The 26,590-nt window shown below is 34.5% G+C and overlaps 2 protein-coding genes across 2 annotated transcripts in view; both read left to right on the top strand.

Moving 5' to 3' along the window:
* Positions 1-4,749, top strand: part of Tmtc2 (Transmembrane O-mannosyltransferase targeting cadherins 2) — an 87,967-nt gene extending 83,218 nt beyond the window's left edge. The window contains exon 11 of the mRNA XM_076118335.1: positions 1,088-4,749. Within this exon, the coding sequence (XP_075974450.1) occupies positions 1,088-1,255 (168 nt within the window). The 3' untranslated portion in view covers positions 1,256-4,749. The remainder of the gene's footprint in view (positions 1-1,087) is intronic.
* The window catches only part of ry (xanthine dehydrogenase rosy), a 369,886-nt gene that overhangs the window by 152,204 nt on the left and 191,092 nt on the right, over positions 1-26,590 (top strand). The gene's annotated exons all lie outside the window — the stretch shown is intronic.

The raw sequence follows: 26,590 nt of genomic DNA, 5'->3' as shown, positions 1-26,590 counted from the left end.
TACTGCAACGTAATATTTCTAAGAGAACCATTCAAGTCCAACCTTTGACAGATCCGGTGACTATTGACTGGTTCTAAACGTATGGTTGAACAAAGGGGTAGGGTTCAATAGAGAAATGAGCAATTGCTTGTTTAAACAACTATGGTCAGATCAAGGCCTACCCGTGGGCTATTTTCTTTGTACCCCGTGTTTTGATCTTTGTGCTACCAATTATACCGGGACTGGACACATGTGTTGCCAGCCTACCTTTGTCCTTTGAAGATTTATACCGACCTTGCCCGAATATCACCATTTAGCCCGTTCATTTTACAACAAGAACGTTGAGTACCTACTTAACTGATTTATAATTGTATTATTTTAGTGGAAACAGACAGCTTTCAACGGATTTGAAACTAGATAATTGGACTGTTAACGTCCCAGTTTACGAATTTAAATTCGTATAACTAATTTGTTCGAATGAGGAAACTAGTGTCAATTAAAACGAGCAGTTAAATTTTTCTTACTTTTCTCATTACAATTGAAAAACTGTTCACTGTAATGCAGAAATTACATGAACAAGATTGAAGAAAAAATAGATGAAAGAAAAGAATGCATGTGAATAAACAAAAATGAATCAACAAGGGCGAGCGTTTCAAACGTGTTATTTTACGTTTTAGTTTATTTGGTGTGTGGCCACCTGTACCGTAACGCCAGCCAACGCGGATTCACCGCCGAAAATATTTCTAAATTGTGAAAGGTTTGACCAAAACGTCTGTAACGTTTACCTTTTGTTGTCCAATAATTCGATAACAGCAGCCCTATGTTTTAAAAATACGAGAGAAATAAAAGCTCTACCCTTTTGATATTTTTACCTTGTAAATATTATAAAGGTATTTCTCGAACCTTTACATTGAGATAACATGAAAATACGATATTTTTGCCAATTATAATATCTGCAAACACAACAAAAATACATGCGCAAGCAAAGATCTCAAAGGTAATTAACGTTGGCGTAATTCAACAGTATTCGATTCGCCGCATTTCGTTTAGCAGTTAATTAAACATCGTACTTCGACGGACTTGGAATAGAATGTCGCTTTGGTTGCAGGATGCCGAGTACCATTCCAATCTTGGCGCTATACTACATCTTAACGGGAAGTATGCGGCCGCCGCCACCTCCTACCGCAGAGCGCTACAGCTACAACCTAACGACGAAATCACCATCACAAACCTTAAAAGAGTTCGAGCACTGATGAGTAAACAACGCAGAAAATAATATATAGTCACTTATAGGCCTCATGTAAATCGACACATCAAATAGATGAAATAGGATGTCAATTGCCAAAGATATTGTTAGTAACAGATACAATTTATTTTATGCGTTTGTACATAAGCCATTAAATTATATTTATTTTATTTACTAGGCTTCTATTGCCTGTGCTTGTAAATGAAGACCAAATAAACGACTAGTCTAACTGCCTACTGACTGCTAACTGGAGTACAATACCACGTAAGTTCCGGATTTATAACATTGTTAACGATTTTTCCTATTTCATTATAAAACTGATGAAACTTCCCACACCCGAACATGATAGTCAGTAAGTATTTAATATTAAAACAGTATATCACTATCGTAAAAACGACATAAGTACCTTATTATTCAATTATATTCTTAATTATAGGTTTCCAAGCACAACGGTGAATTCTGAATTGATAAACTTTACTGTATTTTGTTAGGTGTATATTAATAAAGAGCTATTCATTTATATTGAAAATTGTTATAGTTTTCCTTGACACACGCGTATCTGTGTCACTTATAAGTAAAAATATAATCACAATGTCAGGGCGTGTTTAAATAATGTAGCTTATGAATTCTCAGGACACTGAATGTCACATACGGTTTTCGATCGAACACATTGGAGGGTCTTATAACAACGTTATAGGAGTAGATAGAAATTATTGTAAATAGATTTTTAAACTAAACGATTTTATACGTGTGCAAATACTTAATCTATAAAAGCTCTGAGTCGCATTGTTTATATAAAGTGATTTCTATCGTTATTGTTTTGTCTTCCAGTATATTTTAACTGTCTGTTTGTTGATAAAAAATGCCGCACCTGTAACGATAGATTCGTTCAATCGATGCGAAAGGCTAGTGTATAAATGCTGTGTATCATATAAAATATTATAAAAGTATTAAAATTGAGTTCGGAACGTTGGATAGGTATACAGGGTTTGTCTCGGAACTTGCTGGGTTAAGCCTATCGACAGTGGGACGTTGTTCACGGTGAAAGCCGGTATGAGCCAATATGTTATTCTAGGTGGCATCGGTATTACCTTCTAATTGTGTTGCGGGTTTCATTCATCGACCGGGACCGATCGCCTACGACGGCTTGTCTGCCCCTTAATCCCTTCTATTATCTATAACGTATAAATTATAGGAACCCGACTGTAGTCATGCCAATTATGAACACGTTAAGTGTCCTTGCCTTTACAGCGTGTACTGATTTATTACCAGTAACTTGAAAGGGTTTTACGCGTTGCGAATTGTTAGATATGTAATTAATAAATGTTCAATTCATATGAAAACAAAAGATTTCCGTTAGGTAATATAACATTCTCGATAAAAGACTGTGTAGGTATCTTTTGACCGGCAATAAAAGTTTCCATTTCGCGGTGCGCAGCTCAAATCAAATAGGAGCGGAATAACCTAAGCACGCTGCTAGCTGCTACTGAAGATTATTCGCGTCGCGGATTCTCAGCTGAATTGTCATGTAACATTCATAAGTTACTGACAGCTTGCATTTAGAACGTGTCAGGAATTGCAATACAGTATATTCGTTATATTGTAAATCAGTACACAGCTGTATGAAACGCCGTGAATTACACAGTTCTACAGGAAATTAAGAATTTAATTTAACGAATCATTTTCTCTATGACTGTAATTTGACATTTTAATTGACCCAGAGGATATTTCACTTTGTGCACACAAGTGATGAGTCCCTCTTAACTAACTTACGCAACACCCACACGAATTTCTGTGATGTGTGGGCAAATTAGAATACACAAGTTTCATTAAAAAGGTTTAGGTAAAGTATGTACAATTCATTTACTCCGAAATGCTGGCTAAAACAAAGAATACCTATGAGCGTGTTAATTGCGAAGTTGAAAACTTCAAATCTAGAAAGTTTCTATTGTTACTTTGATTTGTAAATGTTTTCAGCGATCAGGCGGTGTTTTATAATCGATTATTTTACGAAGTCTGAAACATATCTATGTCATGTTTGTGTAGATATACAACCAGGCATTATTGTTATTACGTATTAAAAATTGTAACATAAATTGTTGTAAATAAAAATTATATAAGTCGCATAATAATACCGTATAACGATAAAATGATTTACTTTATATTTCTAATATGATTATTTGTCGTTTTCTTCTCACACCTGTGACAATAAATGTAAATTACGCTTTGTAGTAAATAGATAAATGCCAAATAAAATGATTTCAGTTTCTTTGAGCAACTTACAAGTGAATAGAGTCCTGTTAAAATGAAACAAAGAATATTTTAAAGGTTTCTCCTGTATTGTGATATGAAAGGTTTTTCAACGAAATTGTAAATGTATTCTACGACTTGAAAATAAAGTTTGCTTGTATATATTAGGTATTGTTAGGGATTTGCGTCTAAACGCAGAGTAGAGTCAATAGCGGAGGACTCCTTTAAAATATTTTTTTACACAAGGACTTCTACAATTAAGTACTTGACTGTACTAATGAAGTGAGACTATAGATTACTAACAAAGTGATATAACGTTTTTAATCATAAATATTTTAGTATAATCCTTTTTAGTAAACCCCAATACTAGTTTCGACTTCATTAGTACAATCATATAAAAAATACGTTATGTCGTTCAGAAATAAAATTTTATTTGATAATTAATATTTAAAGTGACTAATAAATTTGCAAAGCATAAATTATTGTGAATAAATCATTGCAGAACATGTATGCTTCTTAACATTTTAACACTACAATAATATGGACATTTTCCTTAATATAACGCGCCCACCACTACTTGTTTTCTGAATAAAATGAAATAAAAAATTCCAAAAAGTTTCATAATTTATTCTTCTATAGTCTAAAAGTTTAACGTTTGAAGTTTACGAATCTTTGCATTCAAATATATATTGAAAAATATTTGACTTTGAAATCGTCTCAGCTTTCAAGGTCTCGTCGTGCCATATTCTGATACTTCGGTACAAAATCAAGACATGAAAATAGATATATCTTATTGTTATTTATTCAATAGTTCGAATTCTTATAATATCACATGTACGAAAATCTTCGACGCTACTCTGTACCTTGTCCTTATTGAAATAAGGATCAAAATAGCAGCAGCCTTGTAATTAACGAAAATGCACTTATGAAATCTTAGTTATAGCTACGATACATAGACGGTGGGCGCATCTCGATAACGAATGTACTGGAAAACACTTTTTATCATTAACATTATTTTCATAATAATAGTACTTAGGTATTACAATTATTGTACTTCCAATAATCATTACATGAACATTTTTGTCGTAACATTCTATACCTACTATAATAGTAGGCATACTGTAAGTAAACAATTGAGGAATTGTAATCACTATTGTTTTTATTGAATAGTAATAAATAGGTATGTATATTTATGGCGTTATGCAAGTAAACCTGCAAATTCCCAAAGTGATATTATATGTTGGTAATTTTGTAAATAAAAGCTTCAATATTTTATCTAATATTTTATTTCACTTTACCCTTACAACAAGCGTCAACATAGAGGCTTTAGTTCGTACAAGTTCCCAATTTGACGATTTAAAAGATCACTACATCATTTCAAAAAGCAATATTTAATCACTAAAGAGGTGTCATTGCTAAGTCACTAAAAATCGTAGAAATTCGGAAAAAATAATATCCAGCGAATACAATTAACTTCCCTCAGCACTGTTCACGACTGTTATTCGATACTAAATATGCTAGCTTATTAACAATGGTAATTGCTTTACAATAATGATCAGTTTCAAATACAAATGAGGCAAGGGAATTATTTCAGAAGGGCGATCACGAACTACTTACAAACCTATTATTGACTAAACGTACAATTATGTAAAATCGAAATATTACATTCTTTAAAACCTGTGTATCTATCCTAAAATTAAATTACAAACTTTTACTAAAGTGTAATCGTCCTTAACCGATATTTAGAATTTAAAAACATAAATACGTGATACCATTTTATCTTCTCATCACGATTGTGGAGTCGAAAATGAAACCTTATGTTCTTTAACAAGATTAGACGTTTAAGATAATAATATAAACCTCCTCATTTCAAATCATTCATTAAACTAGTTACTATCCACAGATATTTTAACTGATGTCTTAAATAGTTTCCATTCCTGTTATCTAGTTCAGATAAATCGTACGCGCCAAGGCTCTCTACTAAGTTGTCGAACTATAGTTGTTGGTATCTAAACTAATATTATAAAGCTGAAGAGTTTGTTTGTTTGCTAATCTCAGGAACTACGGGTCCGATTTGAAAAAATATTTCAGTGTTAGATAGCCCATTTATCGAGGAAGGTTATAGGCTATATATCATCACGTTACGACCAATAGGAGCAGAGTAACAGTAATAAATGTTACAAAAAGGGTGACAATTTTGACTCATTCTCTCTTATGTGACTAAAGCGAAGTTGCGCGGGTCAGCTAGTAATGTATAATAGTGTAAGTAATAGGCAAAGTTCATAACCCATCATTTAGTTATTTGTGTCTATTTACAGTAACAGATTACGATAATACAAAACTTGGTACATAATATATTGATATCACTGATAAATAGAGACGTTACCAAGCCACCGTTTACGGGCGCTATAGTAACCGATATTCTTAAGTTGATTTATTTCCAAGCCAATATGTTTCTTTTAGTATCGAATCAGTAGTATCGCTTTCATAGAAACAACTTTCGTAGCTTTCCAACGTAGCGATAGGAATATAATAAAAATATCCTACTAATATTATAAATGCTAAAGTTTGTGACTATGTAAGGACGTTTCTTACTCTTTTACGCAAATACTACTGAATCGATTACGATGAAATGTTGTACGTTGAATAGCTGAAGACCCAGAATAACGCATAGGCTAATTTATATCCCGGAGTTACCGAGGGATCAGGATTTACACAGGAAGGGTTTCCAAGCGGACGAAGTCGCGGGCGGCCTCTAGTTAAGAATATATTTAGATACGATTTACAAATAATCACTACGGAATTAGGTAAGGTAAAATTTTCCTTATAAAATAAGAAAAGTTGTCGGATCTAACTTTAGTTTCAAGTGCTAAATGGTTCAAACGGAAGAACTTTCGACGATATCGTCTTACCTATGTACGTATCGGGAGTGTTTGACATTAAAAATTCCTTACAAAGAATAGTTCTTTCGAAATGCAATAATTGAGCCTTTGGCTTCTATTGAGTATAGAATTGGTAGTGACAAAATAACAGGAGGTAATTGCGCCACTGATAGGAGAGTTCCGTATTGAGCGCCTCGTGAAATTCCCAGTATATCATAGAGCAATAGCATAAGCAATAACTATCGCTAAACAATAGAAGCGCTCAATTATGGATCTGTCAATGACGATATAATTATAATCAAGTACAATCAACAAGTCTTCATATCTGCTACAATGTTAGGAGAAACTTACGTAAATGTACGATGATTAATGAAGGTGTTAGCGTGAAGGTAACAGTTACGTAAAATAGATAGTTTAATACTCGGAAAGATAGATTAGTAATATGTATTGTTGAATTGAAGAATTAAGAGGTGTTTAAGTGCAGTAGTTATGACAAACTTATAGCTCAAGGAAGTCGTGAGTTTTATTCCTCTACGAAAATAAAAAAATAAGTTTTAAGTGTGTTTAATGTAGTTCCAACAATTGTAGTCATCATTACTAATAAGAGCTAGAATTTTTGGTGTGAGTTTTCTTTATTTGGAAGACATAGACGGAATTACCTTTTTAAATTACAATCTCAATGCTCTAAACATTTAAAGGTCATGTATGTTAAACGAATTTACCGCAGATATATAGGGTAAGTGATTATACGTAGTTATATAATCGTGTGTACAATTATCTCACCGGCGAGTCGTCCCTCAAAAAGGTCAAGTGCGTAGTCACAACGTGCGTGGCTGAACGACGAGACGCATAAATAGGGAACAGGATGACGACGGTGTGTTTTGGTGTTTCAGATCTGTGAAAATACGCACTATTTTTATATATTTTGTTCTATAAATATCCTTTTTCCTAGTTATATATCTGTTTTTGATAACAAAATTATGTGTGCTCTTTTCAGCAAAAAGAAAGAAATACCAGTAAGTAAGCCTTCACCGATGGTAAAAGATTCACACCTATATAAAAGAGCAAATAGATACAGAAAAAGATTACAGGAAAAATTGCAAGCACAAGCTAGCGCAAAATATCAATGCTGGTACACAACACATTGTACGAGTATAAACCTAGGGCGCTCCGCGCGACTACATTCTTTATTAGATCCTGCTTGCATTCTCCAGGGTGACATTGTCGACGCAATGAACGTGAATTCATATATTGGAATCGCTCGCTTTCTATTACAAGATAAAATCTCATCAATCGCAGTAAATGTTCACTCGACAAACAAAAATACAAATGTTTTTTATAAAACAAGATGATGTTCAAAGTGATTACATTTCTCTCGAGTTTTTGCACTCTTATATTTTTTTGTGATCCCCCAGTTTGGAGCACATGACTGGAAGAAAATACGCGTCAAATAAGTTGGAAAAAAGACACTTAGCCCACACACTCGCGCCTTTCCTGTGTGTAAGATAGAGCATCCCCTAAGCTTCGCAGTAATTTCCCTCGAAGACATTATTTTCCATGCTTCGCGCTCACCCCAGCGCCATTACCATTCGCTTCATCTTCAGTTTCCTTTTGTATTTTGCTTTGACACTTTGTGTTTCGATTCGATATTGAGATATATTTTCTTTGAGATTAGATGGTTGTTTCTAGTTCTTCAATCTGACGAGAAAAATACATATTATACGATTTCATGTTGTATGAAAATAAATATATTCTGATACCATTCATAATTTACCGTAACATTACTAGTTTACGTATGCACATAATATATAGTAGCAGTTTAAAGTTCTCAGAGTATAGGAAAATGTATACAATTAGCTGTTCTTTTACCTGTGTGAGTAATCTGGTACACACGGTTCTCGGATTTCGTACCGCGTTACCGTCTAATTACATGTGACTAGGTTTTCAGTAAGGAAATAATGACTTAGTTAGAAAGTTTGTCCTTTGTCCGGTAGATGGCAATTTTCTCAATTGCTCTGCAGGACTATTCAAAAACGAAAACCAGAAACTTTTTTGTTTTGCAAAAACATTATTTAGGCTAAAATAAACAGTAATTATTTACAACATGCGTTTTGATTTAAATTATGTTGTTCCTTATTCATAACCAAGTATAATTTGAATACAAGAACATAGCAGTAGTAACGCTCTACGACTTCAGTCTATGTTCAAAGCGAGCTAGTATAGTAGCAATAATATGTATGACAGCGAAACTACATTGTTTCAATGAAACAATGCTTGTCGAGACCATAGAACGTTATATTCACATGGCACCTGCAGCATTCCCGGGACAGGCCACCACTGAATTTAATATAATATGGTTGAAAATAATAATGTAAGTTTTTAATGTTTTACGAAAGAACGATAATTAAATCGGTTGCAGACTTATAAGTAAACTAATCTTACTTATAGATATATTTTGACTTAGATTTAATTACTTACTTATAGATATATTTTGAACTAGCTGACCCGCGCAACTTCGCTTGCGTCACTGTAGAGAATGGGTCAAAATTTTCCCCGTTTTCGTAACATTTTTCGTTGCTACTCCGCTCCTAATGACCATAGCGTGATGTTATATAGCCTATAGCCTTCCTCGATAAATAGGCTATCTAACAGTGAAAGAATTTTTCAAATCGGACCAGTAGTTCCTGAGATTAGCGCGTTCAAACAAACAAACAAACAAACAAACTCTTCAGCTTTATAATATTAGTATAGATTTTTTAATAATACGGTCTTTGCACCTAACATCAATTAGTATTTTCTGGTCTAGATATTTTAGTTCCACAACTAAGCAAGAAAAGTTCTCCATAGATCCTTAGTCCATCCAACGGTTTTTTATTCTTATCTAATTTTATTTAATCAACGCATATTGTATTAGCGTTTGGGCTTGTCCATTAAAATGTTCAAGCAGAATATAAAATAAACACATCAAAATAAATTACTGATTACAAATCCATAGGCTTAATCTTCTCTAAATACTATTATTAACGTAATTTTTAACCTTTTACAGTATAAGCAAGACAAACTAATAAACATTATGTCCGAGTAACAATATCTATATAATAATTTGATCTCTCATTACTTAGTGTTCTGCTCTCATTACGTCATCGAGTTACAGTCTAACGAACACGTCATAAGCTAGCTGACGTTAAGGATATCAAATTCGATTAAATAGGCTTTGTGCCAATCATCGGCAGTCAATTAAACGCTAAACTCTCCTTTGTGGCATCGATGCGTTTAAGCTATGAACACATTATTATTTAGTACGTGAGGTGCATGCTTCGTATTCTTTACCAAAGAATTATACATTTTTGTGTGGTGTAAATGTAATAGAATTGGTGATAGACTAGTTGTAATAAACCGTGAGTGGGAAAGATCTTCATTCATATCTTTATCTTTTTTCAATTGATTTTAAGTTTATAAATGTGGGAGCAACATAAATATTTGCATAATTTATTAACGGAGATTTAAGATAATAATGAACTCATGGTATTATTTCTTTAATATTAGATCCTTCCTTAGGTTGCGAATTTGCTAATCGCATTAATTAAAAAAGTAAATAAATGAACGCAGCTGGCCGTCCCCTTCTGCATTAAAGACTTAATCGAGCTCCGGCCGCGGCTGGGGGCTTGCCTCGGATGCAAAATGTCCGGCGCATTGCACAATATATTAATATTTTATGTATGTCTCGCATTCACTGCCTCTTGAGTTAGAGCCTCTTGCCTCACACATACTTGCCCTAACGAATGGTCATGAATAGGCGCCGCTGAATGGATTTAAGGAGGCTCATAACTACCAACTCATTTGCCTACTTTATTATTGAGATGTTTTCCATCTTACGAGTAGAACTGTACGTAATGTTTTTCCTCTCTAAAGTTGGCACTAATGCTAAATGAACCGTAGACGGGACCGGCATAGTTATTTTTTGGTTTTATTTTTTGCGGTGTTGCTTTTAATTAAGAATTCCAACTTGACAGGAGAATATTTTAATGAGAATGAAAATCTCGCATTTTTAAAGAAAAATACTGAACTATCGTTACTGACAGACGGAGACTATTACAGCCCATGCTTTTCTTTGTTTAAACGCATCTTAATTAATCTTACCGTCTTAGCTGTATGCTTTTAACTACAAACATAATTAAAAACATAACACAGGGGTGATGAGGCTAGGGGGTTTGCATTTAGTATTATTCAATTAGTTCTGATACATTTAGTAGACGCAACAATATTATTCTCGTCTCTCTGTGGTATAAACGTTTAATGAAACAAGCGATAAAATATGTGCAATTTGTGAGCTCGGCGGGGGGCTGACTTTGTGATGAAATTAAAAATATTTATCTTCTTTTTTCAATTATCATTTTCGTATTTGTTAATTGAAAATGTGATAACCCGTTTGTTTTCTTTAATTAACATTACCCGTTTTCGAGAGTCGGAGAGAGTTGGACTTTGTGTGTAAGATACAAAGGTAGAACTTCAATATGCAACAAGTACATCAACAGAACTGAATTTACAATCAAAAGAAACACGGCAGCACGGCAGGGGCTCGGTTGAACGGCGTGTCACAGTTCATTAATATTAATAGTCGACGGCAAAACCCACGGCTACTGCTCTCACTCCATGCATATTTCACTTCTACGTCCGCTACAAATTTTAATTGCTCGAGTTGCTACATCGCAACTTTGTTCAGTGTTACAGTGACGAATATACCACTCGTTTGTTGTTTCAAATAAGCACAAAAAATATTTGTGCTGCGTATGCCGTACTATGGAGTGCGCTACACTTCAGTTACGTTCCACTAAACTTTGCCAGTGCGCCGTTTTAAGCTCCGCGACGTATTTTAATTTGTTTCAGATGAGAATTTATTGTGAACTTTTTTAATTTTGCGAATGTCAATATTGTGTTGCTACGAAATAATACGTACGTAAATACCAAGTGTTACATGTGTTTTGCTTCCCGTCCATCATAAAAGGAAATTATTTCCTTTGGGCATTTTGTTTACACGTCAAATTCCTTAAACATTGTATTAATGTACGATTTGCAAAACCAAAAATACAGTTTCACTCTTCAAAACCGATATAATTATGACATAATTTTCCCGACTACATATTCAAAATCGTGTACACGAACAAATGTACGAGTACGTACATAAGTCGTACATAAGCGCATTATCTACTTCAAACATTTCAGCAGAGTTGCCGTAACACGCATTGTTTAAATAATGTAAAGCTTCGTAAAACCCCAAACTTTGTCATTATAACCATAATTAGGTACGTAGCTTAATTTATGGAAGATCAAATAAGTTACATATAGGTATTAATTTTGCGAGGTCGGCGCACGGGACGCAAAAGCCCAGAGCTTATTAAAAGCTGTCACAAAAAGCTGGCTGCATTGGTGAGAACTCCCTTATGAGCAAAACCAATATAAGCTATAATAACATTGTGTAAACAAGTTTAGTACGTAGTTTGACGTAGGTACGAGCGGTTTAATAAACTTTATTTAATAAAGGTTAACAGAGTAATTTTAATATTTAATTCTCTAATACGATAGGGAATTTAATAACTTTTTTATTTACATAATTATATGTAATACACACTGGCAATCAAACTTTTTGCAAACTCTTTTTACCTTCACCACAATTGTTACAATAACTCTAAAATATGCAAGCATTTGGCTTTATTTTTTAATGAAAACAAGTAAAAAATAATGTCTTATACGCATAGTCCCTAAAGTATAAAACAATATCTCACCAACCACACTGTATTATTGCTTTTAAAAATATTTTTATTTCGAATTTTATGAAGTGGGCTGTTTTAAAAGTGTGAGCTATCTGATACAATAACTTCACACATCGAAAATCGCCCGCGTCGCCCACGGGCTTTGGCAATCACAGCAACAGATAACTTACTTTTGACCAAAAAGTACTTCATTACTACTGAAAATATATTCAAACACGTAGCGTGATTACGGCTTTTTGATACAAACTGCTTCCGCCGAATATTTACTGACCTAAACTAAAAAAATACTTTTAGCAACATTCGCTAGGGTCGCTCACAAATTTTTCTTCCAAAAATTGTTGATAGCGGCTCGATAATAAAGTTCCATTCGTATTCGTCCTTCTAGTTTTAATTGTATGCGAGAATGCTTAGTCTTTACTGCAGTTGAAATAAGCGCCTCAGCGGGATTAATTTTAATCTGCTGCTACAATAGTGTTCTTGGTTTTAAAAGTTTTCAAAGACTTTGAAGTAGGTAGCTCGGTTTTAGGTAAAAGTTTTCACAGTAGGTAGATTTCTCACAAAGCCGCCAGTGTTGGAACGCAAAACTCTGCAGAATTAAGGTATGTGTACATTTGAAGTGCCGCATGTTGTGAATAATAATATATTATGTGCGATTAATGAATATGCATGCCTTATTGTAATGTTATTATAAACAATACCAACTGAAATGTATTATGCAAAGAAGTAGTATACACAAATGCTTGCGGCACATACCTATGAATTTATATTTGAAAAACAAACTTTGAACTATTTGTGATATATTGCGCATTTTTCTATTTCGACAGTCTAGTTTCATCGTTCGATTCACTCACATAAAGAACTAAATTTATAAATCTGTTTCACAGTACCATAATATTTGGAGCAATACTGCGGAGGGCAATAAATAATACCTACAGGTAAATAAATCGAATGGCAGTTGCAATGAAAAATAGACGCCTTGAAAGTAATATTTTGCCGGTGTTTCAGTTGCGAGGTTGAAATTGGAACTCTTTTACATGGAAAAAGAGCTAGTGGAATCGTCTGGAGTTGTGAAAAAGTTTAATCGGAGCTAAAATCTATCGGTTGTGTGGATTTCAAGCATATAAACGTTCAAAAAGTTGTCGATTTAAACTTGTCGAAAACAACCGGAGAACGATTTATGACTCGGTTCAGTGCTTCAATCGCTTACACTTTTTTCATCGGTAATTTCAGTTTTTGTTATTGGTTATATTATCGCATTCAATACGAATAATACGTAGGGAACACGATTGTGTTAGCGTACGATACTAATAATAGTTAATATATGTTTTTATTATAATGAAATATATGCGAGGTATTTGTATAATTTACAGTGCACAGTGTGTGTAGACGTTAAACTTTTGAATGCATTCCTCTTCTTGTTCTATATTGAATCCCTCATTTCAACTCCGCAGCCTCGGGGTCTTTTCATTTCCCAACTTTTGGAGCAATTACCAAAGTAGTTGTAAAGTTTCACATCGGCCTCTCAAGATTTTCATTTGCAAGAGTGAGTTTTCAAATTACAAACGAGCGGTTTTAAACACCCACGTAATGTTCTGCAGTTCCTTTGCGAAAAATATCATTAAAAATAATGTTTTGTCTTATTTTGTATAGACACAATACCTTTCGTTTCTTCGGACGTTCGTTTTCTATTAAAAAACGCTATTTCATCCCTCACTTTTAATTTTTCCGGAGGAGTATAAACAACAAAACGGGTCAGTGAGTTTTTTGTAACACAATACGTTTCGAAAGTCAAAAGAGCTCTAGACCCTTTCGAATATCCGATGTCAATAAATATTATTATGGAAGTTTCGAGACGAAGTTATGGAGTCAAATTCTTCGGATTATGCTGGGGTGTGTTATGACGTAAAGCTATCATAGTCTTTCTCAAGTTGAAATCAAAAACAATTTTTGATTGTGTTTTAAGTTATTCAAATTTTCTTCTTCGTTTCATAACTTTTGAAACCAATGTCGCAATATTTTAATGATTAAAAAACCTATTTGGTTATCAAAGAGTGACAATAATGATTATTATATTTAGGCAAAAAAAAATTTGGATACTAAAACAGGTAGTAGTTAGTACAAAGTAACAAAAAACGCTGACCCTACCGCTCTTTAACCAGGAAACGAGAAAATTCTCATTATTTTAAATAGAGATCTCAATAAAAATATTAATTTGATCGTAGATTTTTATAAGATTGTTCGGTACAGGCGTAGGTGGTAGATAGGCATTTAAGTAGGGATTGTCTTAGCTTTGTGATCCGTCCGTCGTCGGCGTAATGAAGCTTCGAACGACTTGTGGCGGCTTTGTTCCCGTTTACCTTATCTATATAGTTACCGACAGTCTACTTATCAGTTTAGCTATAAATGAAATTGTGTTGGACTTATTAACACGACTTTTTAGTACTTGTTTTGTTTTAAGAACTTCACGGTTTCAGTGCGAGAGGAATAAGGAAAATGTGGTTGTTTTTTTAGATGAACCTTGTAGTTCAATGTATTAACTTAATTCGTTTCATCAATCTTATATTATTTTCGACAACATAACTACTATATTAGTTTTTAAGCGGGTTTTCTAACAGTTGATATAATAGTGTTATTTTTAAATCAATGTAATTATATTAGCAGCTTGTGTGTTCGTATTGTACCTATATTTGAAGAATTACTTAGAAATACATATATTTGAGTACGCATATATAAACTCAATTACAAATGACTTTATTAAGATAGATACGTTGAGTTGTAAACTTATCAGCGTCATATTACGTAAATCTCATTTTCATACTTGTAAAGCATCTTAGTGAAAGAATGCCGGCGATACAATCTCGCCATGTCATGTTAGCGTCTGAAGCGAGAATTTTAATGAGAATTCCTTCTCTGACTGGTTATAGAAATATATTATTATAGTTTTCTTGTTTTAAATAGCAATTTGGTTGACAGCAGTGAAAGTGAAAGGGCGGGACGGCCACATTACAAAGAGTCAGTGTTAATTTGAACCTCAGCCCGTGACGTGGCCATTTTGGTGATATTAATATTCAAGAGGGAGGCAATCCTGTCACAGTTAGGCGCTTATTTAAAGATTTTAACTTATTTAATGAAATGAGTATTTAAAGAGCCGTCTGATCGGTTTAGTTTTGGTGAAATTGGTAGCTGTCCTGATGCCAATAAATTGAATGCCGCTAACGTTAACGTAACTTTTATAAAATGAAATTGAAAATAAGCTGTTGTTTTTAAAACAACAAACTTTCGCTATGATTTCAAATAGACCAGATGCTTAAGACACTTATTTTCAATTCATTTGGTAGTTTATATTTTTTCTCGAGAAAACTTGGGTCTTCACAGCGCTCGCTAACTTCGTCGAAACCTTTGCTATATGAAATATTTAATGCCCGATCAGTTATGCAGTTCTCTATAAGTTTAGTTTTGCAGTAAGAAGAGAAACTACAGAGCTTGTAAAGGTGGTGCATTGGTACTAAAAAGAGAAATCATTCCGAGAACTACTGGTACCTACTTACATGAAATATTATTATATAAGAAGTAGTACCCACTTATTCCTTTGACTCAAACCCTGCTTCACACGTGCCCGCACATGCCTCCACACTATATGAAGGCACCTTGTGAGGCATTCAAAGTACATACCTCTGTCAGCTTACACCATTACTGACCAAAAATCAAACTAAGTACGTATTATTTTTGTTATTCCATTATATCATTGATTTATAATCATATTACCTGATCAAAAACGTGCGATATAATGCAATGCATAATTAACTGTAATAAAAATTAATTACACCTCTAATAATGTACTTCCGCGCTGACCTGAAAATTAACCGAAAGAAAATGCGGCTACTTATCGTAACAGCCAATTAAGGAAAAACGGGTTACTTAATGTACGCAGAGAGCCGCCCAACCTGCCTACTTATCACTACTTAATATACACTCGTTTCAAAGTGGTGCTGGGCAAAATACACCACCCCGTCTATTCCCATGGGTGTTGTAAGGGTTAAAAGATTATGTCGCGTGAATAAGCAGGGAACACTTTTGGGGAAATCTTTCTGCGATTACCATATTGAAAGAATATTGGTCTTATTACCATAGTAGCTTATGGATATGTGATGGCAATTCTGTATTGATAACTTAGTTTATGTAATAGGAAAGCAATTTATGTTAGCGCTACTTACGTATATTACGCTCGGACAAGTTTAATAAAGTTCATAATAGTATGCGAATAAGGAAATATATACATACATACACATTCTCCCTAATAATAAATGTTACTGAAATCGTGTGCAAAATCACAATTCAGATATTCCAATCAACCGGAGAATACACTTGACCGTAAACATAGTCTCGACGTCGTAATATCTTCACAGTCAATATCTCGTACAATATACGAGTATTGTGTGCAAAACTTCTACTTGTAATAAATGTATTAATATCTGTAGTCTCTAAGCCACGTTATTGACATCGGTATCTATTGTGGCACTCTATTGAGTTAGAGCGACAATAGCAAACGGCTTCGCCATTGACTGGCGATCTAAAGGTCGTGAGATTAACTCCTAGATCGTTGAACTGAGCTACGTATAACTTCTTACATGCTAGGTGTTGACACATGTCCATGTTCCCTGCAGCTGCTTCAACCAGTAGTGTAAACTCTGACTGAACACAACTCACGAACTCCTGTTTGAAGTCAAATACATATTAGAAATCAAGCAGTATAACTCCCTAGCTCCAATAGGTCTCATATAATATTTCTTGAAATTACGAGCAGTTTGTTTGACAAGACTGTAGATCAAATCCTATTATAGATTCAAATTATTTATTGGATACAAGGTTAAATCATTCACACGTAAATTGCAAATCGGTATGTCTTTATTGAAACAGGTATCTTCTTTTTTGCAGTATTCAATCATTTTTATCCATCAATCATTCATACGCGTACGATGTTCTGAACCACAATTTGAAATCAATGAATGCATGTTACCCAATGTTATGACTAAAAGCAATCGCCGACGATATTGGTTAACAATGTAAAATTCATTCCCTTCTATTACCATAAGCCTCAATCTTTACGTATTATGTTATTTTAGGATAGATTGTCTAGAAAGGGTAAACCCGAAAGGAAATTGAATTACTTATATTACAGAGTGAGGGCGATTTTATATCAATTTATGAATGTTTATATAAATTTTCTTGGCCGATTGTTCAGATTCAATGTTATTATTGCGACGATAAAAGAAATTACTTTGGATTTCTTCAAGTCTTTTAACTTTCTAGATGGCTCTAGATTGGTAAAGTCGGTTTAAACTTTTCAATTTTTATGTGCGCACAGACGTAGTTAATCGCACTAATCTCACGAACCATTTTAGTATAGAACTTTCTTTCGTGGATGATTAAATTCATCACTATAAAAGCTCATAAACTTCTCCAATAACTTTAATGCAACCTTTTTATCGCCTTCGAGGATTGATCAAGACTCTTATTTATTTTTATTTCTTCTCTATTCTTTTTATCCTTAAGTTAATTCAGAATTTAAAGCATTCAAATAATGAAACGACTCTTCCTTGTGGTGACCGCGACTATTAAATTTTATTTCTTGTATACTTCATTTATAGTTCTCGCCGCGACATCTCGCAAACTAAATACATGAAATGAAAATTGAAAAGCCGCAGAGGATAAAATAGAACTTCATTATAAAGGTCTGAACTATTTGCAAGGACAATTAATATTCCTTTCTACATACAGACGAAAAATAACTGTTCAAGGATTTTCGAGATGTTACAGTGTGAAGAAATAAAGTAAGGCATAACCCAACGAATATTAGATTTGGGGAAACCAAATTTAAAGTCGGTAAACAGTTTAGTAAGTTGGTGCAAAGTAATCAAAGTTAGTACATGGTTGTTATTTGTAAACTGTTATTGGCTGTCCGAGGCGGCGGACAGTGTGTCCCGGGCTCCGGGGCGCGGTCCCCCGCCGTGGGTTGTCACTGCTAATTTGCACACAATTGTTCATCCCGGACTGAAAGTATAGAAATGAGAGGAGAAATGTAGTCGGGACTCAATGTAACTCACTAATTGGACCCACGAAATTGTATTCCATTCTAGCTGTCGGCTGTAACGATGGATGTTCGTTAAAACTTCATGTCGAATGGAAATGTAAATGCAGATACTTTCAGTGACTTTGTTAATCGTGAACCATCAAGCGGACTTTGTTACTTTGCCTACTTTTGACTTGGCGATATTATTCAGGCCTGAAGAATTGTTTTCTATCTTTCTTAGCTTTACATAATTTTAACTGTAATATCCTATTGATTTTCAAAGTTATTGTTTTTCGACCCCAAAACCTATTTATCTCTACTGACAATGTTTCGTTTGAATAGGACCCTCTTTTATTATTCCTAAGTTTGAACATCCACTTGACGATGTTAAAAGGTAATTTTAACGCGTATACCTATAATTTAGCTTTTCAGTCCTTTGTCTGTTTTGAATCGACCCTGCACTTAATTAACGTTGATGAACATCGAAAACGATAACAACGTAAATTTCCATCAGTTCAATGTGTTAGGTGGCTTAATATTTTTACCAGTGATATTTGATCAGGCATTTTATATTTTTTGTAAACTACAACTTATTATTGCTTTCAAAGTTCGTTAAAGAGTTAATTGTTTCCATCTAACACTTATTCCTACTATTCACGCTAATCGCTTACTAGCGTTCAATCGAATAGGTATGATTTGTAAAATAGTGTTGGGAAGCAATTAGCACAATTCAAGTTGGTCGATGAAAGAGATCGCGTGTGGCTGAGGGAAGATAGTAGTTTGGAGTAATTACGATTGTTGTGAGCGCCGACAATCACTTAGAAGCGCCTTATCTAAGGCCTACTTAACGCGCGGACTTGGCTATTAAGTCATAAATCGTGGGTTAGTCACGCAACGAGCTGACGATTTGGCTCGAAGCGAGTTATCTTCACCTTGGCATCTAATTAAGAAAATCTTTTTCTTTTTCGCCTTAATTGGAACCTTAAATTATACGAATACGTAGGGCCATAAACCGACTTCATTTTAGGAACACGCTCGCGATGTTGGTGATAACCATGGGTTGATGGCACGTGTAACATTTAATATTTATTATTTGCCTACTAATTTCATCGCTCAACTATGTACATAGGTACGCATATTTCACGAAGGTAATTTGGGGTACGTTACCTCACATCGCAATTACACCGATAGTTTTGTACGCAGTTTGGTAATTATCACGTGCTTTCATGCGTGAATCTCTTTGTTATGAAATTTCTTGAACACGGATATGTTATATGGTAGTAATGGTAGTGAGGTGTAATATGTGGTTGAGTATGTGCATGCGTGGTGTAATCTCTCAATTACTGGTATCATTGGCGGGTCGGATTTAGCGATGTCCCGCCGGGTGTATCGTCTGCACGGACGCAGGCGATCCATTTAACAATCGGACAGTCAGTTTGACACATGACAGTATGCGCGCGTCCCCTCGGCTCGATGCATCCCAATTCTAGTGTGTCTGGCAACGTTGCACGCTTGCACGCATTATAATATTTGCTATTTGCTTCCGATACTACCTACTCGTACTCCGACAGACACCCAGTTATACAATTTAGTATGTGTAATGAAATTCGTAATAGTATTTGATAACATACATTTTGACGTAGATCAAGTAAACTCTTTCATAATTGGCTGTTTGAAAATATTCTGGAAACATTTTTTGTGGTAAACCTACTTTTATGATTCTTACAAAAACGATACTCATGAATATTTTAGTGAGGCTGAAGAGTGTTTGTTTTACCTTGAGACCGTAATTGTTTTCGTTGATCATGTCTAATGGTGTCCTCACTATGCTATTAAAACACAAATAATAATAATTGAATAAACGAAACTCCGCGGCAAGCCAACAGGAAGTTTTAAACACTCTAGTTATTACCGTTCCATTGTTTGAACAGAATGAAACCTTCCAATTTCAGATCCTTAATATTTATTAAAGGTATTGACCGGCATTCTGATTGGAGATGGCAATTGTTATAGAATTATAATAGCTAAAGTTGGAATGGCGGCAGTTTGGGTACTGTTTGTTAACCAACTATGTACATACTTACGATTTGTTTGTGGTCGGGAGAGGTGAGGAAGAACCTCCCATTGTATTGATAATAATATTGTTGACGATAGTAGAAACCTTCCGGTAAATATTTAATGCTAAAGTATTTGGTAACAAATATTTTAATAGACTAAATGTTGTCGATTAATATTATTAACGCTTTAGTCACAGGAGCAGAATTGCAAGCCTCGGAAACTTTGGCTAGGATAGGTAAAACAAAACATATGAGATCACGCGAGCCCTGCGAGAGGATGGGTACCTATCCGAGAGAGATTCCGCTCAGAAATGAGCTGACGTAACAAAATATGATTCTCATTATTCACTACAGTGAATGTTCAGCTTAAGATGCGCTCCGTACGCATTGATTTTTCCCGCATGAGTTGGCTTAAAGCAAAATGAGTGCAGTATAGCTTCACCAAACATATCTACATACTATTAACCGGGATTTCAGTAAAACGTTTATTTAGTGTTGTAGTGGTGCCAGTGGGCGTGGTCTACCATTCACCCGATAGTTAATGTCCAGCCCAGTAGCGCACTACTGCCAAGAATAACAAGCCAGGCCTTTTGTACTTGAATACTCGTTGCTCTATTTAAATAGCACTCATTCCTTGTCCAAACGCTGTTCAAAGTTTCAGGATAAATTGCGGCCCGCTCACTGACTGATAACCGACTTATGGTTATTATTTATGGTGTACTCTTTAATTTGTTTTGACTTGCTAAAGCCTTAGTTAATGTAAATAGACGAATACGATTTTGCATGGTATAAAATTTGAGCAAAAAATGTGTGTAATTCTAAAAATGGGAATAAATTGTTGTTGGTTTATTTTATAACAAAAGCTGGGCTTTTTTATTGTGGGTGGTTTTATTATTTGCATTTTTAAACGAAGTGAATGCAATCGATGCAAAGTACTATAAATAAAGATTAAATAAATGCGGTGTTCTGACGAATTTATATTAACTTAATTAATTTTATAACCTAATTCTAACATGAAGACGACCATCGATGTATGGTTATAAAAAACGAAAATGAACAATGCAATAAACTTTATTAAAGAAGAACGAGTGCTTTTTTAAATAGATGTAATTGATTTTAATTCTAGTAATTCGTATTTGCACAGTATGTTGTTCAAAGAATCGCGTGTGCTCGGGCGGGGCAGTCTGTACGAGGCATAGCAATCGGAAGATTGATAAAACATGCGGCAAACCCACGGATAAATTGCTGCTGCATACAAACAACCAATCCAGATCTGTATCATCAGAGATAACTTCATTCTGACTAGTGTTTGTTCAGTACCAACGTTCATATTACATATATCTACTTACTGTATAATAGAAGTTTCGAAACACCGCTATTTCAGTTTGAGAACTTAAACATTCCCTCAAATGAATAGACAGCTGGAATTAGTTGAAGGATCACGTTAAAGGCTGCCTCACTCTTGTATATAGTGATATACAATTTTATTTCCATATCTTGTCCCAGTTTCATATTAATATTCGATCACCTGGAGGTAATTATTTCACGTTAACAGCGAGGGCTGTAATATATTAGCGTTTACTGTCGATTAATAACACGGCTAAAGTTATTAACTAACTATTAAATTGAAATACGAATAAGATTCGTTAATAATGTTGATGCTCGTGTATAAAATTGTCTCTGTTTTAATATTATTCTGTTTCCGAGAAAACCTCTTTTGTGAACAAAGCGAATGTCAGTGCTTAGGTTCACGAAACGTTTAAATGTAATGAGGTTAACTACCAACTATCTCTACTTACGAATAGTATTATAATTATTTAAGTTAATGTGTTTGTTAGTACAACGCTATCTTGAACTCAAATAAAACGCGGTTGACAGAAACGATTCAAAGCGTTTGAGTTGGCCCTTTATGCCGGAATTATAATATATTTTAGAACTTATAAATTAAATTAGTTTACCTTATTATTTTTTTAGAAGAAATTCTCATTTCTGCTAGTGATTTAGCAATAAATAAATCCGATCACCGATCCATTTTTATTTCCAATAAATGATGGCTATAGTCCGAATTAACTTCGGTATTGACATACGTGTATAAAATACACCCTTTTTTATTTACACAAGAATTATATTATATTATCTTATATATACAAAAAATTACTTAACTTTTAACTTCGGTTATAAAATAATTGTTGTATTTGTGACATAAATGTAACATGGTTAAGTTCATGTATAATGTATGTGGCGCGAGCAGACCGTAAGGATACAAATGAAAGTATCTAAATATGCCGAGATACAAGGGTATAGTTGGTTATATTATGTTTATGGGGTTCGATTAGGGTCGACAAGCCTTCGTCCCTGTCGCCTCACATGATGGATGGGGCCCACATCAGATTTCGGATAGTTTTTTTAGCATATTATGTTTTTCTATGAACTTACAAGAGTTAAAGTTATGAGGTCAGTGCAAATTTTGCCACACGATTGACCGTGATATATTTTTTATGACAAGTTTTTAGATAGCAAAAAACTGACATGCGATAAATGTTGTTTTTCTTACTGAATCTTATATTGGGTTTACGAACGTATTTGGCTGGGATTTTCGATACAAACTAATATTTAGCTACCAACAAAATAATGTTGATGTTCATAAATAGGTACACTTTATAATTTAAAAATGACCTAAAACACTAACAAGGTCAACTTATTTAATTGCTAAGTGAACTAAGATAGCTTTAAAATCAATTAAGGGCTGTAGCACTCACACTAACGTTATCGGTTGAAAGACGTCCGATTTTAGCCACAGGACTCTGTCAATGACGTTTACAACGACAGGTCGTGAGCTGCCGCTGCCGACGGCATTGACCGTCACTGAATCAACTGTGAGCCTACCAATGTAGCCAGTATAACTTAACCTCTCGAGCGCCCCAACGTCAAAATTCAAATATACCGTCAAGCGTCCAGGCCAAAAATGGCGCGCGAAATTGAATTGGCGGTTGGCGTTTAAGCGCCGATTCCGTCATATTTTAATACTAACACCCTAGTCATACCTTATATATTTGAAATCTACATTAAATTTGCTATGGATTAAAAAAATAAACCACAAATAATATTTGATAGTGGTAGTACAATAGTCGGTTTAATCTAAATATTTTGTGCTTTAGGCATGTGTTTGAAGAAAGTCAAAAAAATATTTTTAGGCAAAAAAAATAATATGACGAAAGGTCTTATCGTGTAGTTAATGAATAATGACATTAAAATCCAACTGTAAAATACACTCAAATCTTTAAAATTAGTTAAAAAAAGGATTTACAATATTGGTCATAAAGGAACATGTCGTTGGGTCAGATGTTGTTTAAGGTGCTCCCTGGCCTATATCAACCACTTATTCAAGTGTGTGCATTAGATCGTCGTCTCGTTTCATCAGCTTCAATGTCAAATATGTTTGAAAGGGATAAACATAGTTTTAGCATTTCGTTTCTACGTTTTATAAATGTAAGATCGTTTTGCCGTACCACGGTGGCGGGGCGCTTGACGGGGGTAGAACATTTAACCGTGACACGGTGGCCGGGCGCTTGAGAGGTTATCATTCCTATAGTGTACTAAAATGTAGGATATATTAAGTTGTACTAGCCGAGTGATATGTAATAGAGCGATAGTAGTGATAGCCGAGTGGTTTAAGTTGACACCTCCTACTCGAGTGGTCGCAGGTTCGAACCCGAGGCAACACACCAATGACTTTTCGAAGATATGTGTGTATTAGAAATAAGTAATTACCACATGCTCCAACGGTGAAGGAAAACATCGTGAGGAAACCTTGCATGCTTAAAATTTGTTTAATACATTTATTGAGGGCATGCAAAGTCCCCAACCCGCACTTGGCCAGCGTGATGGACTCAAGGCCTAACCCCTCCCTCATTACGGGAGGAGACCCTTGCCCAGCAGTGGGACATTAATGGGTTAAATTTATTTATATTTAATTTCGTTTTTATTTATATCATGTCGCGTAGAAGTGGTATGTCAGCTAAACCTTTCAAGGTCGTAAGTACATAAGTAAGTACATCCGCGTCAAACAACCCTTTCGAGGATCCGCCGTACTCAAGTCCCAATAGAACAACACAACGAGATATGCGGTGTTAATTTTGCATCGATATAACCGAGTACCGATGCGAAAGTAAAACATAACCATGTACCTGGGTGCCTATGTAAATTGGGTGCTTTACTCACATTTACATACGTACATACCTTTCAGTGGGTTATTAAACACGCCGTCGCTTGAGTAAACATCGTAAATCACACAAAACTAGGGGCTTTGTACACAGAATTTGCGTTTCTAATTTCCTACTAGGTACGTAGATATTGTTTATATACGCAGTGAATATTATTGTTGTAATTTACTACACTCAAATCGACCCAGATTTGTCAAGTACATTTTCTTTTGTATGTAGTTGTATTAAGTTTAATTTTGAATATTACCATGCAATATATCGCACATTATTAAAACCACAGAATGTTCTTGGCGGTATATATTAATATTCTTGATACAAAAGTGAACTGTGCAACAGGCCTTATTGCGAAACAATGGAAGACGTCTTTAGTAGGGATGAAATAGAACACATTGTGTATCGTGAATGGAAGATATGGAGCACATTGTGTATTGAAAATTGTCTTGTAACGACTTCGCTACACGTTACGATCATGTAATTTATATCATCAATAACAATATTAACTTTTGTATAGCTTTTGCACACGCTTCTATGGTTTTTCTTTGAACGTATTATAATCATTCGAGCTAGCATAAATCCCTCACTTTATAGAACCTTTTACATGAGTAATATTATCAGATTAATTCGCTAATTCTGTTAAAAGCATTGGAACATTTGCACCGTCTGAATGAACTAAAAACTTTAATCTTTCACGCTTACATAACGAAAAGGATCGCGAGATCGCTATACTTAAACTAAATTAAGCGAAAGAATTGTGAACAAATACGAGTACCTATCGTTTTACGAGATCGAGTGCTTTTAGTCGAATGAACATAATGACGAAGATACATGACCGCGCCGCTTGACGCACAACTTCTCGTTTTATCATCTGATTCTAATAAAAAGCTGTATTATGCGCACAGCGACTTTTCTTTTTCAGAATTTGACTTTGAAGTAGGTCCTTGTTTATTTAGGTTCAGTGATTTTCATGAACCTAGAAAGACAATTAAAAATACGAAGAAAAGTAATCTATGCAATTTTCTTTTTTGTTTAATCTTGCTTTTGTTGATTTTGTAAGAGTTACTCTTTTTGTTTGACCTTTATAAGCATAATAAACTGAATTTCGTTTGAAAACGTATTACGAGGACTAACGAAACCAGATATTTTTGAGCTACAGGGCCGCAACATCGGTTGAGGTAGATAATAAATATTATATTTTAAAACTGTGCGTGTGAGTGCTTTTGAAACGGCAACAGTCTTCATGTGTATTTACCAACACCTATAGTAATCATATACCCTTTGTGTGGGCGAAGCATTGACTGCCCGAGGCTACGTATGATACTTTGTATTGTACTTTTAACTTGCCTTTGTTGAAAATTATAGTTAAAATCTAGTTATTTCCTTTAAAACAACAGCTGTAAGAGAACTTAATTAGATCGTACCGACTTCTTGGCAGAATGAATGATGCGGTTTTTACATGGGGAGGGAAGTTGCAGATTTACTCACAAGATTTTCCCTCACAGAGCCAAGAGGTATAGGTAAGAATACCTATATACTCGTATTATTGTATTGTATTCATTGGGACGTGCTCGAATTTCTCAACTAGACTCGTAGAGATAGATAAGTGTTACTGGCTGAGAAAAAATATATTGAGATGGAATTTATTTTGTATTTTATCTTTTAAATGATTTGAATAGGGGCTTTATGTATTAGTTGCAATAGACTCTCTACTGCCATTAATTCAAGAGATCGATTCGCACTCAGTGTGTGAAATCCACAAATAGTGGTATTAGGATGGTTATTCCTTGTGTCCTTAAGACACACTTCGATTTAAAGGAATGCAATTTTAAGTAAAAATAAACTTGCCTGAATGAAATAAATATTATTGAAATACAATTATGATCAAGAATCAAACATTTCAAAGTGGGTGTGCACCTAAAAGTAATACCGCGAAATTAACATAGGTTGCTGTCCACAACCGGTTTTGCGTTTCGCAACCATTTAATACGCAGCGTATGACGCGATATCGGCTCAGCCACTCGCCCGCAATATTGGTTTGATACTGTTTCATTTCAGCATTCATTGACATCCGTGATTTTCATCAAGTAACAATTGCAAATTGATGATGGTTACATT

Source organism: Anticarsia gemmatalis, chromosome 9, assembly GCF_050436995.1.
Source record: "Anticarsia gemmatalis isolate Benzon Research Colony breed Stoneville strain chromosome 9, ilAntGemm2 primary, whole genome shotgun sequence".
Classification (NCBI taxonomy): Eukaryota; Metazoa; Arthropoda; class Insecta; order Lepidoptera; family Erebidae; genus Anticarsia; species Anticarsia gemmatalis.
The sequence above is the reverse complement of the archived record's forward strand: the minus strand, read 5'-3'. Positions and strand labels throughout refer to the sequence as shown.